The sequence below is a fragment of the Ambystoma mexicanum genome, chromosome 6q, assembly GCF_040938575.1.
Source record: "Ambystoma mexicanum isolate Mex_15411 chromosome 6q, UKY_AmexF1_1, whole genome shotgun sequence".
Lineage (NCBI taxonomy): Eukaryota > Metazoa > Chordata > Amphibia > Caudata > Ambystomatidae > Ambystoma > Ambystoma mexicanum.
The window spans coordinates 294,411,462-294,427,132 of record NC_090937.1 but is presented as its reverse complement, the minus strand read 5'-3'; the positions used below and the strand labels follow the sequence as shown (position 1 = coordinate 294,427,132).

General features: G+C 45.1%; 1 protein-coding gene across 1 annotated transcript in view; it reads left to right on the top strand.

Annotated features, from left to right (window-relative positions):
* SMC2 (structural maintenance of chromosomes 2) overlaps positions 1-15,671 on the top strand; it is a 938,385-nt gene that overhangs the window by 444,275 nt on the left and 478,439 nt on the right. The window contains exon 13 of the mRNA XM_069630781.1: positions 6,403-6,541. Coding sequence (XP_069486882.1) covers positions 6,403-6,541 — 139 coding nt within the window. The remainder of the gene's footprint in view (positions 1-6,402; positions 6,542-15,671) is intronic.

The following is a 15,671-nucleotide window of genomic DNA, read 5'->3' as shown; positions in this document are numbered from 1 at the left end:
ATGATATGTAGATGTAATTTTATATGTGGGAGACGACCATGAAATAGTAGTTGCATCACTGACATCACAACCAGAGTATACTTACTCGTTACTCGGATTACGCGGACGAACGGTGCCGCGAAGTTCGTGCATAAGCACCATCATCCTCAACACGGTCCGTGAGAGGCAGGCTTCCCTGAACTCTGGCAGCTCGGTGATGCATTGCGGACTTGGCTCGCCTTCTGAAATGTAGGCCAAGCACCCGGAATTTTCACGGCAGTAGCAGTTCTCCTCCTCAGTTGGCATTAGCTCGCACCGATTGCACGTGCACCAGGTGGAGACGCCGTCCATGCGACATGGTCCAGGCTCTTCATCCGTTGACTGGTCCTCCCAACTGCCGCCCGAATCCCCATCGTTTTCGCGTGCTTGCCTTTCCAGTAGTTCCGCCTCAGTGTACTCGGGCTCGTACATATACGGCATTATTGTAGCCATTGTGTGGTAAAGAAAGTAAAATAATTTACAGAGATGGTACAGGTGTTCACAAGGCCTAGAAGCGGCCAAGTTAGCTGACCAGAGCACAGAAACGAGTCACAGAATACTCAAAGTAACACAGAGAGAGTAATGGAATCGAAAATCTGCTGCTGTGTGTTGTGAAACGGTGTGTTTATACTTATTGAGGAAAGAGGCGTCCTGCCATTTCCATGGCGACACTTCATTAGCTGAGGCGCAGCGATTGTTGACACGAAACGTGCTTTGGCGTTGGGAAATGGGCGGTACGCGTCTGCTGATGTCAGGCTCAGGGGCGGGGGATTTGATTTAGTGCCGCAAACGCAGGTGAGCCAGGTCGATGGGGGGAAATGATAGGATTATCACAAAATGGCGGCTGATTTCGAGTGCGTTAATGGACGAAAAGTCGTGTAAGGTCCAAAGGAAAGTTTTCTACGATCTACCGATTTATGCTTAAAAACACATGGCCGAACCGTAGGGACAATAAAAAAAAGTCCCGGAACTATCCTTTAAAGATCGATGGGGACTCAAAGTACCCTTTGGGCAGCCTAGTATGTTTCAGACGAATCTGGCGAAATGTGAATGAAGTTAAGTCTTTTGAGTCATTGTGCAACTGGATCGAGTTAGGAACTAGAGGAAACTCTGCATCTACAATCTGGTTAATCGGCCTCCTATCTTGTATAAATCTCCACGACCCTCCCTTTTGATTTTTTTTTACAGGGTACACTGCATGTGTTGCACAATGATTCTGACGGTCCCAGAATACCTTTTACCATCAGTGCTGAGATAGTCTTGAATATACCCTCATCTGCCCCTCGAGACACGGGGTACTGTCTTGCTTGAGGTCAAATCGATCCTAGTTTTAGCTTTATCTTAACTTCCCTCTTCCCCTTTAACAGTCCCACGTCAAAGGACCTGTAGTCCATAAAATGCTTGGCACCTCGTCTAAGTCTTCGTCAAAAAATGCTGGACGCTGTCGTATTATTGCCATTCGCTGTGGGATCTCCCTTTTACATATTTTTATCCAATGCTCATAAAGAACACTACTTTATCTGTTGGGTAATCTCTAAACATGTCATCGTCACTAATGCCAGTCAACCTGTATCCTTCCCCAATAGCGATCACTATTCTCCATGGTCTACCCTTGTCATCCGTTCCTTCAAGCATTGCCATTTCCCCTCGTACTATGGCTGCATCTAATTCTATAGGGATGGTCTGTCCCCCCCACCCCCCTTCTCTTCGTCCATGGGTATTTGTGGTCTAAACAAAAAATCATCTGGTATTCTCATAGTCTTTCTCACTAAGCCAGGTAGCCATGTCAGTAAAATGCTCACCCCATAAAGAAAAACCTCTGGTTCGACTGGGAGGTCTCGCAGAGTCACTTGTCCTGTTAATGCCAATATAAATTTGCCCACATTCATGTAATGTATTCCAGGAGGGCAACACACTATCCTTTCGTCAGTGAAAGAAATCGTCATGTTGAGTTTTGTCATCAAATCTCTTCCCAAAATGTTAATTGTCTGTCGAGAATACAACAATGGAGCAGACTTGTCACACTCTCCTATAGAGACTGGTAATTCATCAGTAAAAGGAACTCTACTTGTAACTCCAGATAACCCTTGAGCATTCATGGAAATTCCCGACATTCGATATTTTTCTTCTCGTATACATGAACGAGTAGCCCCAGTGTCTACTAAAAAAGAAAAAGATTTTCCTCCTGTTGTCACATCGATCCTTGGTTCCTCTTGGGGGTCTTGTGTCACTGATAGTACTGAACACATCAGTTCGTCCTATTAGCTGTCCTAATGTGGATACATACCTACCCCTGTAGCTGTGAAAGGATTTCCTCCCACTACAGTTACACCTCGTATTCTAGGTGTCAATTGTCCCGCGTTTGCATTCTGTTGGATCTGCATTGGAGCGTGCTGCGACTGCCTTTGCTGTGGATTCAATTGCACTTGCTGTGCCTGTTGCATTTGCAGCGTCTGTGTTTGATGCACTCCTCCGAGCCTGAGAAACTTAGAAAGAAAAACCACAGCGTTTTCAAACACAACCGCGTTGTGTTTCTGCCTAAATCTGCTTTCCCATTTGGGGCTCTAGGGCTCCCCCCGGGGAGCCCTAGAGCTCCAAATGGGAAAGCAGATTTAGGCAGAAACACTGCAGCATTTAGCATTTCCCATTTGGGGCTCTCGGGGCCCCCCGTGTGGAGCCCGAGAGCCCCAAATGGGAAATCAGATTTAGGCAGAAACACCGCGGCATGTAAACGCAACCGCGTTGTGTTTCTGCCTGCCTTTGCTTTCACTTTAGCCATGGCAGGCAGAAACACAACGCGGTTGTGTTTGAAAACGCTGCGGTTTTTCTTTCCGAGTTTCTTGGGCTCCTCCAGCCCGGAAAACTTAGGAAAAAAAACGCAGCTAGTGTTTATTTTTATTAAAAAAGTAGCACTTACCGAGATGCAGCTGCATCTTTTCTGCCTGTAGTCTCCGGTCCCCGTCCTCCGCGTACAGCATCAATGAAGGAAAAGCCACCCAGTGGTAGCTTTTGTTTACTACAGCTGGCTGGCTTTTCCTTCATTAGTGCCGCAAAAGCCAAAGCGAGCACAGCGGCGGGCATCCTTTTCACAAAATGGATGCCCCCATGTGCTATCTTTGAGCTTGAATTGCTCAAAATTTTACATAGGGACTTCGAAAAAAAAAATGCCATCGTTTTTTTGATGTTGCCTATCTATTTTTGAAATAAACATTTTTGGCCGAACCATTCCTTTAAAGCTAGTGTTAACTTTGAAAGGTCGAACTAATGCCCATCTGTGCGTCTACAAAGATGCTACCCTTTACCTCAACAGTCTCTCAGAAACTCTTGGTGCGCTCGCTAAAATAAAGTTCTAGTATTCCCTGCTCACCCCCTGCTATAAGAACAAAAGAGCAGGTGGAGTTTGGTTTTGTTACTGCGCCTATGCTGTGGAACTGTGCAGTAGTACCTGGAGTGTTCTGATTACCACAATAACTGATCTCTGGCCCAAATAACCGGACAGACTCAAAGAATATGGCAAAATGCAATTTTAATTAGCTCAATAAAGTAGGGAAACCTGGCAAACAAACGGATTGAAGCTTGCACACTCGAAGCATTTCAATCGCACAAAAGGCGTTATGCCTTAATGTTCGTCAGCTGTGACTTCATCCTGCGTGGCAAACAGTAAAAACCTATTGGGCGGAGGGATTGGTTAAGTGAACATATATACCCATAGTTTATTTAGGTGTTAATCATTGACAACCCCTTATCTGGTAGGCACACTTTGGATTACCTCCAACTATGTGAAATACAGATAATGGCAGAATAACAGCAGTGGATTGGCTTCTGCCACAGTGTATAGTGCTTCATTACATGGGCCCTCCTGATTGGTTGGCACTCTTTCAACCTTGGACATTCGGCTTATTAGCAGCACGTACGCAAAACGAAACCCAGGTGCGGGGAACGTCAGACAACTGCCCACTTGGCTAATTAGCCTACCATCTCTAATCAGTTATGCCCTAAGTCAAGGCTTCTTCCGTGTAGTTGACCTTGCCGACTGTTCTCTTCCACAGAAATTTAAAGTGAGTGAAGGAACATTGCTATCTTCGTCTGGAGCTTTATGAATAGGCCTTGTCCTCTCGTCTAGCACCATGTGTGAGGAGACCATGATTATGTCCATCCTATCCTTCTTTTCAGTGTTTTTTTATTTAATTATATAAGGTGCCATTACTCTACTTGGCCTCTGGAGACTTGGTTGCTCCGTATTGCATGTGCTTTCCAGGTGTTTAATTTTGCAATACTTGGCACTCACAATTGTTCACTCCTTTGCTTAATCAAAGACAAATATGTCCTGCGTACATGGCTTACCCTCTTCTCCAGCATAGGGTCTGGCATGGATTCACATGCTCATGAATAGTCCGGCAAAAGAAGAAACAGTTTTGCTTTCACTTACAAACTGTCTTTCTCCTCTAAACCAATCACTGAACTCTGGGTCATACTGCCCCCAGCCAATGACTGTCCTCTCCCTAAGCCCCTCCACATGCAGCCATGTTCATATTTTTACCGCACGTTCAAGTGTTGGGAGTCCTCGTGTTTTGCTCTGTGAGCTTTTCTACATTTTTGTGCTTTTTTTCGATAAAAAGTTCTATTTTTGTCAGAGGCGTGTGCTCTTTCGTTCCTTTGACCGACAAGCAGGGATCCGTTGTCGGTTTGTCAGCATATTTCAACACCCCCCAAGGGCAAGAATTGTCAAAGTTTCATCGAAGATCCCAGAAGGCCACCCGGCCTACACTGCACGCCGGACCATGTCGGAGGAGGAGGGAGGCTCCCTCCTCAAGCTCTGCTCCAGCTACGGATTGAGGAACGTGTTTGTAGAGGATAAACCCCTCCAGTGCCTCTATCTCCATCCGGACCTCAGGGAAGCAGATTGTGAAATCTGCCTTGGGTTCTCCAAGCGGACTGCCAAGGATCGTCACAGTAGGTTAGCGGCGTGGCTCAACGCCAAGGCCTCTACCCCATGTGGCAAGCGGGGGCATGCCTCACCCAGGAATGGTCGGTCTGAAGAGCGGGCTTCTAAGTCCATTGAGGGCGCTCCCTCCGTGGGGGCCCAAGACAAGGCCAAGCACCTCATTTCCGTCGGGGGTCGCTGCGCAAGCGCGTCCCGCGTCGGGCAGAGCACGCTCATCTTCACCGTCTGCCTCCTGGGAGAAAGGAAATTCCAGCGTTATTACTGAAAGCAAGTGAATGGTAGAAGTTAATAAGGGGTAATTATATGAGCAAGGGTACACATGGCTTTGGTAAATACACTCCCTTTCAACTGACCACTAGTTTTACATATAGTAGAAAGCTGTTCAGAATCATCAGGGGAAAGCTCTATTTTTCGTCTTTTTTCTACAACATTTATATAAGCTCTAGCAGAAAGGTGAGCAACATTTGTCTTGCACAAAGCTATTTGCTATTTTTGACATTTGCCTAGTTTGGGCACATGCATGAGGGTGAGGGCACTGATCGGGTTGCCCAACATTTTCGATATATGGCAGCTTTTTAACACAGATGGTGCTTACTCACATGATATTGGCTGTAGGCCATGTAAGGTGCAGAAGCGTTGGCGTCAACCTAATTGATTGCTTCATACCAACACAGATACCGTGAATAATACAAACACCAATAGGTGGTTGTCCCATCGCCATAACTATAATTAAACGCACAAAGACACACCATGATGGAATATTGGTGGCACGTGATGCAAGGACAGTGCACAAATATGAACAAGACGAAATGACACTGTGCCCATTCAAATGACTAATGTGATGTTTTGCTTTCTGTTTTTATCCCCTGTCTCTCATTTATCCCCACCATTTCCTGGTGTCCTTTTGATTTTGTTTCTGCCTGTTTATTTGAATTTTGATTTCATCGCATTGCCAACTTATCTTTGTAGAATGTTTTCCAAATGTATGTTACGTTTTGTGATGCATATTTGTTTTGGCATTCATGTATGCATATCCCAGCCTTGATAAAGACACGGAAACGGTTGAAACACGTGTTGGCACCAGGGCAACCATATTATTTGAAGATGTACAGGATGTTTGAGAAATAGAATTAAAGACGTCAAGCCTGGTTCTGATTTATGCGTATGTCTAACCAACCAAATTGCCATTCTTCATCACTCACGGACTATCAACAGTCAATTAACTGAAATTTAATCAACAAGGGACATGGTGCAATAACCAAAATTTCGTTTTCCTTTTGTGGGCTCTGTGTCTGCCCGCATGCACCTAACTCGGCAGCAGTCCACTCCATATTTGACATTTCCTGGCGCAGCTGAACGTAGGTAGCCCCACCATTCACTAGTCATGTTATTTTGTTTTACATAGCTTATTACAAAGATGTATATTTTTTTTATGGTAGGGATCCAGAAAAGAATTGGGACTCGAGCCGTGTAAAGGGACTCATTGCTTCTCTAATTTCTGTGAAAGACATCTCTACAGCAACTGCTTTAGAAGTAGTAGCGGGCGGCCGTCTCTACAATGTTGTAGTTGACACAGAGGTAGGTGCCATAAACAAAACAGGACGTTTGGTACAAACCAGTATGACGATTCTTGCTTTTTTAGAATAAAGTGGTCTCTAATTAAAAAAGTAGCATGTTTTTGTTTGCCATGTCCGTGTTTTTCTCAAATATGATTGTGCATGGTGTTTTTTCTGAGGCATGCCAGACATAAATGACGACAGTTTATAAAATGCTGAACATGTGAAGGGTAGCCAAAGGAAATATTGTAGGTGGCTTTTTGGTCAATTTGCGGTCGCAAGCAAAACTTCATAAAAAAGTAATGTACCAAGTCTAAATGAAAAACTGCAGGTGAGATGGAAACCGACTGGTGTAATCGCTTTTGAAAGCATTCACAGTTGTCAAAAATCTGCCAGCCGTTTGTATTTTACACAGTGCTGCCATTAACCGCTAGAATATAAATCTGGATTGTAAATATCAGAAAATGTGTTTTTAAAAAGAGTAAACAAACTGTTCCTATTTAATTTTGGCTATTAAGCGGCGCTCTAGCGCCACCCTATAAGCCGAAACTATTGCATTAGCGTAAACCTAGTGAGAAATGGCATATAAGGAGGTACACAAAGCTTGTAGGTGTTTGGTTATTTACCCACCCATTGACTGCCCCTGGTCATGCTAATCGCTATGGCCACTCCCACCTACTTCCTTCCCCTCCCTGCCCAAAACTCATCCTCCTGAGATCTCTTTGAGCTAACTTTGTCAAGTCTTACCATCATACTTTGTACTCAAAGTGCCTGCCAGTGTTTTTTCAAAGCAGTCTTCTGAGAGTTAGTGACCTAATGGGAGATGTAAACGCGCTGCTGGTGTAATAAAAATGTCTTAACCAGATCTGCCTTCAGTCAATCGATTTATAAGCACTAGGCGTGTCCTTCATGGAAATTCTGTTAACTTGCAAGTTCTAATATGTCTATGTACCTGATGTCAGGTAGTTAATATTGGTTTGGAGATAGATACTGGTCTCTTCCAGCCCTTCAGGCGGTACTATGTGCAAGGGGGGGAGGGGCAGGGTAGGAGTAGTTGGGTTTGATGAACCTATTCAAAGTTTATGCGATGTGCATCAGATCCCACGTTTTACACACTGTATTACTGTCGATGTGATATCTTTTTTTTAAAAAAAATTTTATTTTTGTACTTGATCGTTCGGTTGCAAATGCCTGTACATGATTGTCAAACTTTTATTTCAAAAACTAATAAAAGACCAATAAAAAAAGTACATAAAGTCAAATATTTTGGCTTGTGTGTAGGCATTAGGCACTTGCCCGGCACGGCTATTATATGCCCAGGTACTTGTATCATTTTGCTGCTGCTTCCATCGATGGCCAGGTAATACCAATATGGCACAAAGTGCCTTTCCCATGCCTACACAAAAGCTAGAACTGTTGTCCGTGCCAATGCTTGTTGTGTAGATGTGTTATGAACTGTACAGTAGTAGGCATTGCTACCGGCAGACGTGCACTGCATATTGTTAAGCTGGGCAGTGTTTGGAAGAGGCTCCCTCTTGTGGTACTCTTCCCAACATTGACAGTCAGCAGACAAGACTGCATTAGGACTACAGAATGTTCCATGCTTGGAAAGCACAGGTCGGATCTGTTTTCTGGCTGGGATTCTTTTTTATTATAGATGTGTCCACTTTCTTTTTAATTAAGAATTTGAGTAAGGTCCAACTAAGAGCATCCCTGTCTCTAGTCTTCCCCCAGGTTTCCCTCTACCCTAACTCAGACTTCCCTAAATCCCACCGTGGTCACTAGAGATTGGTAACCCCTACTATATATAATCTGACTGGCTAATGGTGAGGCCCTAAAGACAACCACTTTCTTACTCCCTCTGGGGTCTGCTGTGTGGATCCTGACTTGGACGATACAAGGACTATCGGAACTGGTGACTGCCACCTTTCTAGGTCTCCTTTGAACTTCCCTCCCCTCCACACATGCTTTCGTACTCTTTACCTGATGTTCTGTTCTTTCTTTCCCTTCTACTCTCCTCTCCTCTCTCCTCCCACTCTGTTCACTCCTGCTTTCTGTACCTTCAGCTTTACTCTGCCTCAGGTCTACTCCTGCTCAGCCTCTACTCTCCACTCCTCTTTGCTACTACTCTATTCTACACTATGCTTTACCCCTCCTTCTCTCGCCTTCCTTTCACTCTCCCAATACCCTGTCTCACTCCCCTACACTTCCAGCTCACTCACAGTACACACACTCACACCACAAAAAGTACTACCTTCTCTCACCAACCAAATCCTCACCTTGCATACACAGTTTTTAAGCCTCTGCTACGCTGACCTCTGCCATCCTTCCGTCTCTAGGTCTGCCGCCTCCTCCTGCTCTTCCTCCTCCCTTGGCCACCGTGGGAGGAAGGAATCCCTTAGAAGAACAAATTACATCTTTCGGTAATGTCCTTTCTGGTTCCCTATCTCCATCCCAACCTGCCACACTTGGCGGAAAGCTTGTACACATTTTGTTCTCCTGTCCCTCATTGGAGTGCTGGGAAAAACAGTGGAACTGAGGTCACTAGGTGCGTCACATCGATATTTATTGATCCTGATGTCTTGACCAGCGCGGGCAGCGTAGAGCGGAACCGACAAGGAACCGCACTGCTCCCCAGTGACACAAAAGGTTCTGCATAGCAGCTGCACTGGAAGATATAGATTAAGAAATCCATGGGAAGAAAATCCGTCGGAGTGGACATTACTGAGAGGTAAGTAATTTGTTTGTCCAAGTCCTATGATGGCTACACTGAAAATTTCACAGTGCTGGGCTGCACGAGATCAGGTAGCAGGAAATGTCCTCTCAGGTGATACTTGGCAGCTACAGGGCCACAACTCTTCAGAGATTTGAGAGGACCACTTTGGGATTACAGGACCCTGAACTGGTTATGCCCACCAGCTCACGCGAGGAAAGCATAGTGGAAGGTCTCTCTGGTCAGTGGAAGATCAGAGCTTTGCCTTGGCATGCTTGGCCTAGACAGATTTGGTTGCAGAAGAATTCTTCCAGCATCCTACTTTGGCTCTCCAGCATGGGGTCTTGCATGAATTCACATGCACACGAATATTCCCCGTCGGGCTGGGAATCCTTGGTAATATAAAACAGTTTAGCTTTAAGCTAAAACCTGCATGTCGCTTGTATAGCCTATTGCTGTCACTTTGGGTCATATTTCCCCAGCCAATGACATCCATCCTCCTAAGCTCCACCCCTGGTGGACATCTTCAGATTTCTTAAGACCCATGCTTGAGAACAAGTTACAGGTAAGTAACTTGTTCCATCTGCGGTATGGGGTCTTGCATGGATTCACATGCTCATGAATACGATTACACAGCAGTACACTTGCACAACCACGGGAGCTGGCAAGGCTCAACAGAAGCAATACACTTAGCCCTGGAACAGACTCTCCTCGCGCAAACAGGTTGCGAAGCACCCATTGCCATAATTAGACTCCTCCCTGGAATCATTTTTAACACAGTAGAATCTTGTGAAGGTGTGCATAGACCTCCACATAGCCGCCCTGCAGATATCCAGCATACCAGAGAGGAATGTTGTAGTTGATGCTATTGGTCTGGTCGATGGGCTCTTGGCCCGCATGGCCTTCCCATGCCCCACAGATCCAAAATTGATAGTCGAGGTCTTTCGAAAGTCCTTTGTTCGTGTAACATAGAACTTCAAAGCAGGTGCAACGTCCAGGGAGTGCAAATGTCTTTCAGCAGATGAAAGGTTTACAATGAAAACTGACAGAACCAAAGGCTTGCTTCAATGAACGGCCGACGGGACCTTTGGCATAACAGAAGGATGATTTTGTAGAAGCACTTTAGCTGAGTGGAACGACAAATATGGAGGCTTGCATGAGGGAGCCTGTATTTCCCTAACCCGCCTGGCAGAGGTGATGGCCACCAGGAAGGTAGTCTTCCAAGAAAGAAACTTCAAGGCTCGGTGCATGTGTTTTAAACTGAACCCCCATCGGTTTCGACAGCACCACATTGAGCTCCCAGGCAGAGGCAGGAGCCTTCACCGGAGGGAACATTCTGAAGAGGCTCTTTAGGAGCTCCTTAACGAGTCTGTACAACCAAAGGGAGAGGTTGCTCAGAGCACGGGTGTACCGGGATATGTAAGCCAGGTGTACTTTGATAGATGCATGGGCAAGGCTAGACTTGGCAAAAGAAATTGCGGTGCCGTTATGTGCAGTGGGTGACTGTAGCAGGCAAGTGTAGATGGAGCCCTGACCCTGCCTAGGATGCGCTTGCATTCCAAAGTCAGCAATTATTGTCCAAACTCTAGGGCAGCAGGAGCCAGGCTGCCAGTCTCAGATGCTGGGTCGTGGTGCAGGATTGACCCTTCTTTCCTGGAGAGCAAGTCTGGAAGAGAAGGCAGTTTGATGGCTGGAGCCATAGACAGAAGGAGAAGGTCTGAGTACCATATCTGCCTGGGCCACGGCCGCACAATGAGGATCATTGTGTGTGTTGATCACTCGTAGCAACAGAGGAATCGGCAAGAATGCGTACAGCAAGAGGCCCTCTCAAGAGAACGAGAAGGCGTTCCCCCAAACTCCTGGCCTAAATTACCTGCTGGCAAACCTTTGGCACTTGGTGTTGGCTGCTATCGCAAAGAGGTCAATAGGAGGGTGACCCCACTCCTTGAAGAGACATGATGTGTGCTTGCTGGAGCTTCCACTCGTGGCAGGACCACATCTTCCCGCTTCACTGAAATGGTTAAGAACCACATCGACCAGGAAAAGATTGCTCATAGTAACCTGGATATACTGATATGTGGCGACCTGAACATTCAATGCTTTGATAATAGCCAAGAAATAATAGACTTACCAAAAAAATCAACATCAAAGGTAATAAGTCTCCACTGGAGGGAGGAACTAAAAAAAAGAAACTAACATAATTAATGGTTACCTAAAGCATGAAATCCCCCCGGCGACAACCTGGAAGAGAGACCAGGCTAAAATCTTGGACTATGTATTTGCAACTGAGAATCTTCAGGGAAAGCTGGGAACCATGAAGGTTATAAGTACCACACATAGCAACCACAACCTTGTACAGATAAAAAGGAGTCAATGGTTCGTAGGAGAGTCCTTCTCCAAACAACCTCAGTTTACCCCTAATATGGAACTATCACCAGGCCACAATCGCCTAAGAATTACCTGTACAGCGCTGGAGGTCCTCAGTCTTTAACAAAAGGCTCAATCGTAGATGAAGCAGGAAACCCTGTCAATTCTGCAATATCCACTGGCGCTAAAAGCATTTTAAGTCAAAAAAGGACTAGGAATAAGAAGAGAATAATCAATAAAGCATGTATTCAACCAGGAAGTGGAGGACAGGAAGAAAGCATTAAACAAATTACGCAGGGCATACAGAAAACTTGTACTAGAGGGATTACCTGGCTTACTGCCCCCTCTAAGAATGCCCCTTCTGGGCTCTGTAGACCCCCTGGTATGCTCTGCCAGGTATCTTTTCCCCTTAAGGCTCAGTGCCTGATAGACTTCTTTCAGCAGGTCTTCTTATAACCTTCTCTTTTATCTTTCAGTGCCTCTTTCTCTTTGTATGACTCAGTTGTACTCCTACACTCTTTATACTTTATTCGTTTAATTTATTACTTGTTCCAACTTCCCCCATATTGACATTTCACATATGGCGACTTGAACCAGATTTGTTCGTTAACTTCGTTGTTAGTGTTCATTGGCTTGTGGCAATACTTGTTCCAATCTTCCCCATATTGACATCTCATATATGAAGACTTGTAAAGATCTTGCTTTTCAACTTCATTAGTGTTCAATCGCTTATGACAACTTGTTCTCCCGTTTTCCCCATATCGTCATTTCATACATGGAGACTTGTGTAAATTCTGTTTTTCAACTTCAATATTACTTGGTTGATATTCGAAACAAGTATTTAATTGTTTGTATGCCTTTCGGTACACCCCGGGGCTCCCAATGCTTCTGAGCAGACTCACCGGTATTTGCTGGTGTTTCGAAACTCGTGGCGTAAGGCTGCATTGTTGTTGCTCTGCAGACTCCCTTGTGGTTTTCGGGTCGGCTTGTCATTCACCTGCCGGTTGAACTGCTGCTCTTCTCTGCGACGTTGTCCCCGACAGCCTCTCCATTGTTGCCAGCTCCCCAGCGGTGGTCCTGCGGTACTCGCTCTGCTTCTCCCGGTCACTCGCCTTTCCTGTAGGAAGCGCCTGCCTCCTTCACACAATCTGCTCTCGGGTGTCTGCCATGCAGAAAAACAATTAAGGATGTTGCAGAAAGTCAGACTTCCGTGACCTACGAAATAAAGAATAGACTGTGATAGAATGAAGAGAGTAAGGACGAGTGTTCAGTGAAGAGGACTTAAAGCGTGAAAGTATGAAAACGAGATTGAAGGGGGACGAGGTGCCACCAATAGAAACTGAGGAGTGGAGAGGGCGAGAATGGGGTTCTGAAAGATATCAGAGCAGAGATGTAGTTGTGTGAAAGGATAACCAGCCAAGAGTGGTAAGAGAAGAGGAGATGGAATCTCGGAAAGGGAGGAGACAAAGAAGATGGATAGAAGAGTTGACTACAGATTTGAGAGGGGCAAGACGGGAAATAGAAAGCCCAAAAAAGGCAAAGGAACAATAAAAGAGTTGGGAAAAGATCAAAGAGGAAATCACCAGTTTAGAAGCTTGAAAAGTGAGAAATGGACAAGCTTCGTGAGTATTGTGAAAGTGGCAGGCGCGCAAAGTTAGAGAATTGTGATGATTGAAGGAAAGACTAGAGTTGAAGTGAAGGCCAAGATTTAAGGCTCTGGATGAAATTGAAAGCTGAGATGGGGGAAGGAGAAGATTGGGGAACGGAAAGGCGGGAGGGTATTACCGGGAAAAAAGAGGACTTCATTTTTTCCAGCATTGGGTGTAAGATAGTGAGAGGACATCCAAGATGTGATAGCCAAGAGACAGGCCGAAAGAGTGGTGAATTTCATAAGAGAAAGAGGGAAAAGAGAAAGTTTAGTGTCCGCATAAAAGTGGTGTAATAAACCAAAGGAAGAAGTAACAGCCGCAAGAGGGGACATGTAAAGAGGGAACAGAAAAGTGCCCAAAACTGACCCTTGCAGAACACCATGGGAAAGCAAGAAGGATTTAGATGACTTGCCAGCCCAAGAAACAGAAATGACATAGATCAGATTGAAACCAGGAAAGAACATAGCCTGTGAAACCAAATGAAGAAAGTGACACCTGAGAAAAGATGAGCGTTTGGAACAACGTGCCGAAAGAAGCGAGTCCAAAACAGAGCAGTTTCAGTAGAGTGGAGAGGGTGAAAGCCAGATTGGAATTGTGGGATAATAGAGTTGGAGATAAAAGTAGACACTTAGGAGTAGACTAACCATTCCAGTAATTTAGAAAGATAGGGTAATAAGGAAATGGGAAGAACATTTGAGACAATCAGTGGGTCAGCAGTGGGTTTCTTTAGAATTGGGATAATGGAAGCATATTTGACGGACTTAGGGGGAGGGCGGGGAGGCGGAGGAAATAGAGATTGAGAGACAGATGTTGAAGAAGGAGGTAACGTAAAACACGAATGGAGGATAAAGTTTAAGACTAAGTGCAGAAGGGATCGGGTCAGTAGGAGAGGCAGTAGGGTGAGCTTTGTCCAATAGAAGAGAAGAATCGGTGTTGGAGATGGGTTGAAAACAAGAAATAGAGGTGGGGGAAGAAGGGGCTATAGAAGTCATGACTTCAGATGAAATGGAAGCTTCAATATCATTACGAAGAGAAGTTACCTTGGAGAAGAAAAATTGGGCAGAGGCAGACAAAGTAGAATTAGCAAAATAAGAGTGTTGGAGACGTTAAGCCAAGAAAGAATTTGAAAGACACCCAGGGTGGGCCGACTGAGTTTTTAAAAGATCAGAAAAGTAGAGACGTTTAGCAGAGAATAAACAGTTATAGAGAGCATGGTAGGAAAAGTATGAGGAATGATCAGTCATAGATTTGGTCTTAAACCAACGTCTTTCAAGGCGACCAAGGAAACAGCGCAGAGATGAGGGGAGAGCCAAGTTTTTGAAGGTTTGCGAGTGGGATGGAAGGGCGATGAAGGGTAAAGCAAGTCAAGAGGGGAAGTGAGACGAGGAGATGGAGGAAGCGGCTACATCAGGTGTTAGAGATGAGGAGAGGGGTGGGGAAGGACAGAGGTACAAGTGAAAGTAAAGAGTGAAGAGCTAGTTACGTAGGTCAGACAGAAAGATGTTGTGGGAGAGAAAACAGGAATGCGGAGGAACTTGAGGAAACAGTGATACAGAAAGAAGATGGTTATCAGAAAGATAGACTGGAAGAGAAGACACAGGAGAAGCCAAAAAGGATGAAATAAAAAGATCAAGACAAACTAGAGATATGGGATGGGGTGGGGGGAGTAGGGAGAGGATGGAAGAAGTGACAATCAAGAATCGAGAGGAAAGGGAGAGTGGAGTGTGTTGACAAAAGATGGAGATTAAAGTCCCCCAGCAGTGTTAAAGGGGTGGAGGTAGGGAGAATGTGAGAATGAAGATGATCAATATCATCACAAAAAGATCCAACAGGGCCAGGAGGTCGGTAGACAAGAAGGAAGGAAATGGGGTAGGGTTCCCATGGTTAGAGTGAAAGAATGGAGTGTGGAAAAATGTTTCCACTCAGGACAATCAGTGCAAAAATCTAATAGTCCAGCAAAATTGCTGCGGAACCTAAAGTGGGGGGTCATTGTTGGGGGGCCGAGGGGAGAGTTTGGGAGCCAACTCAATATGGTGAACGGGGAAGACACTGAGAGGTTAGCCAAACTCAATACAGGTAAGGTAGCAAAGTGGCAAGGCTTAATCTCAGGAAGGGTGCAAGAGTGGTGTAGGGCTACAGTAAGTCCACATAGAGCAGCACCAATAATTTCAGTTAGACAGGCAATCTAAAAATATACAATGGTTTATTAGGCCTTTAAAGTACACTCTAAGCAAGTAAAACCTTTAGTGGAATATTGCCGCATAATCCCTTATTCCTCATATACTTATAAATTCAAGGAGAAATAGACTAGAATTTGATTCAATGGCCATTGTAATCCAGGTAAGTACTCAGATGCCTTAGGGATAAATCGAACTCTGTAGAATAATCGCAGAGCAGATTCCCTAGCTCTTATAAAGTCCAAC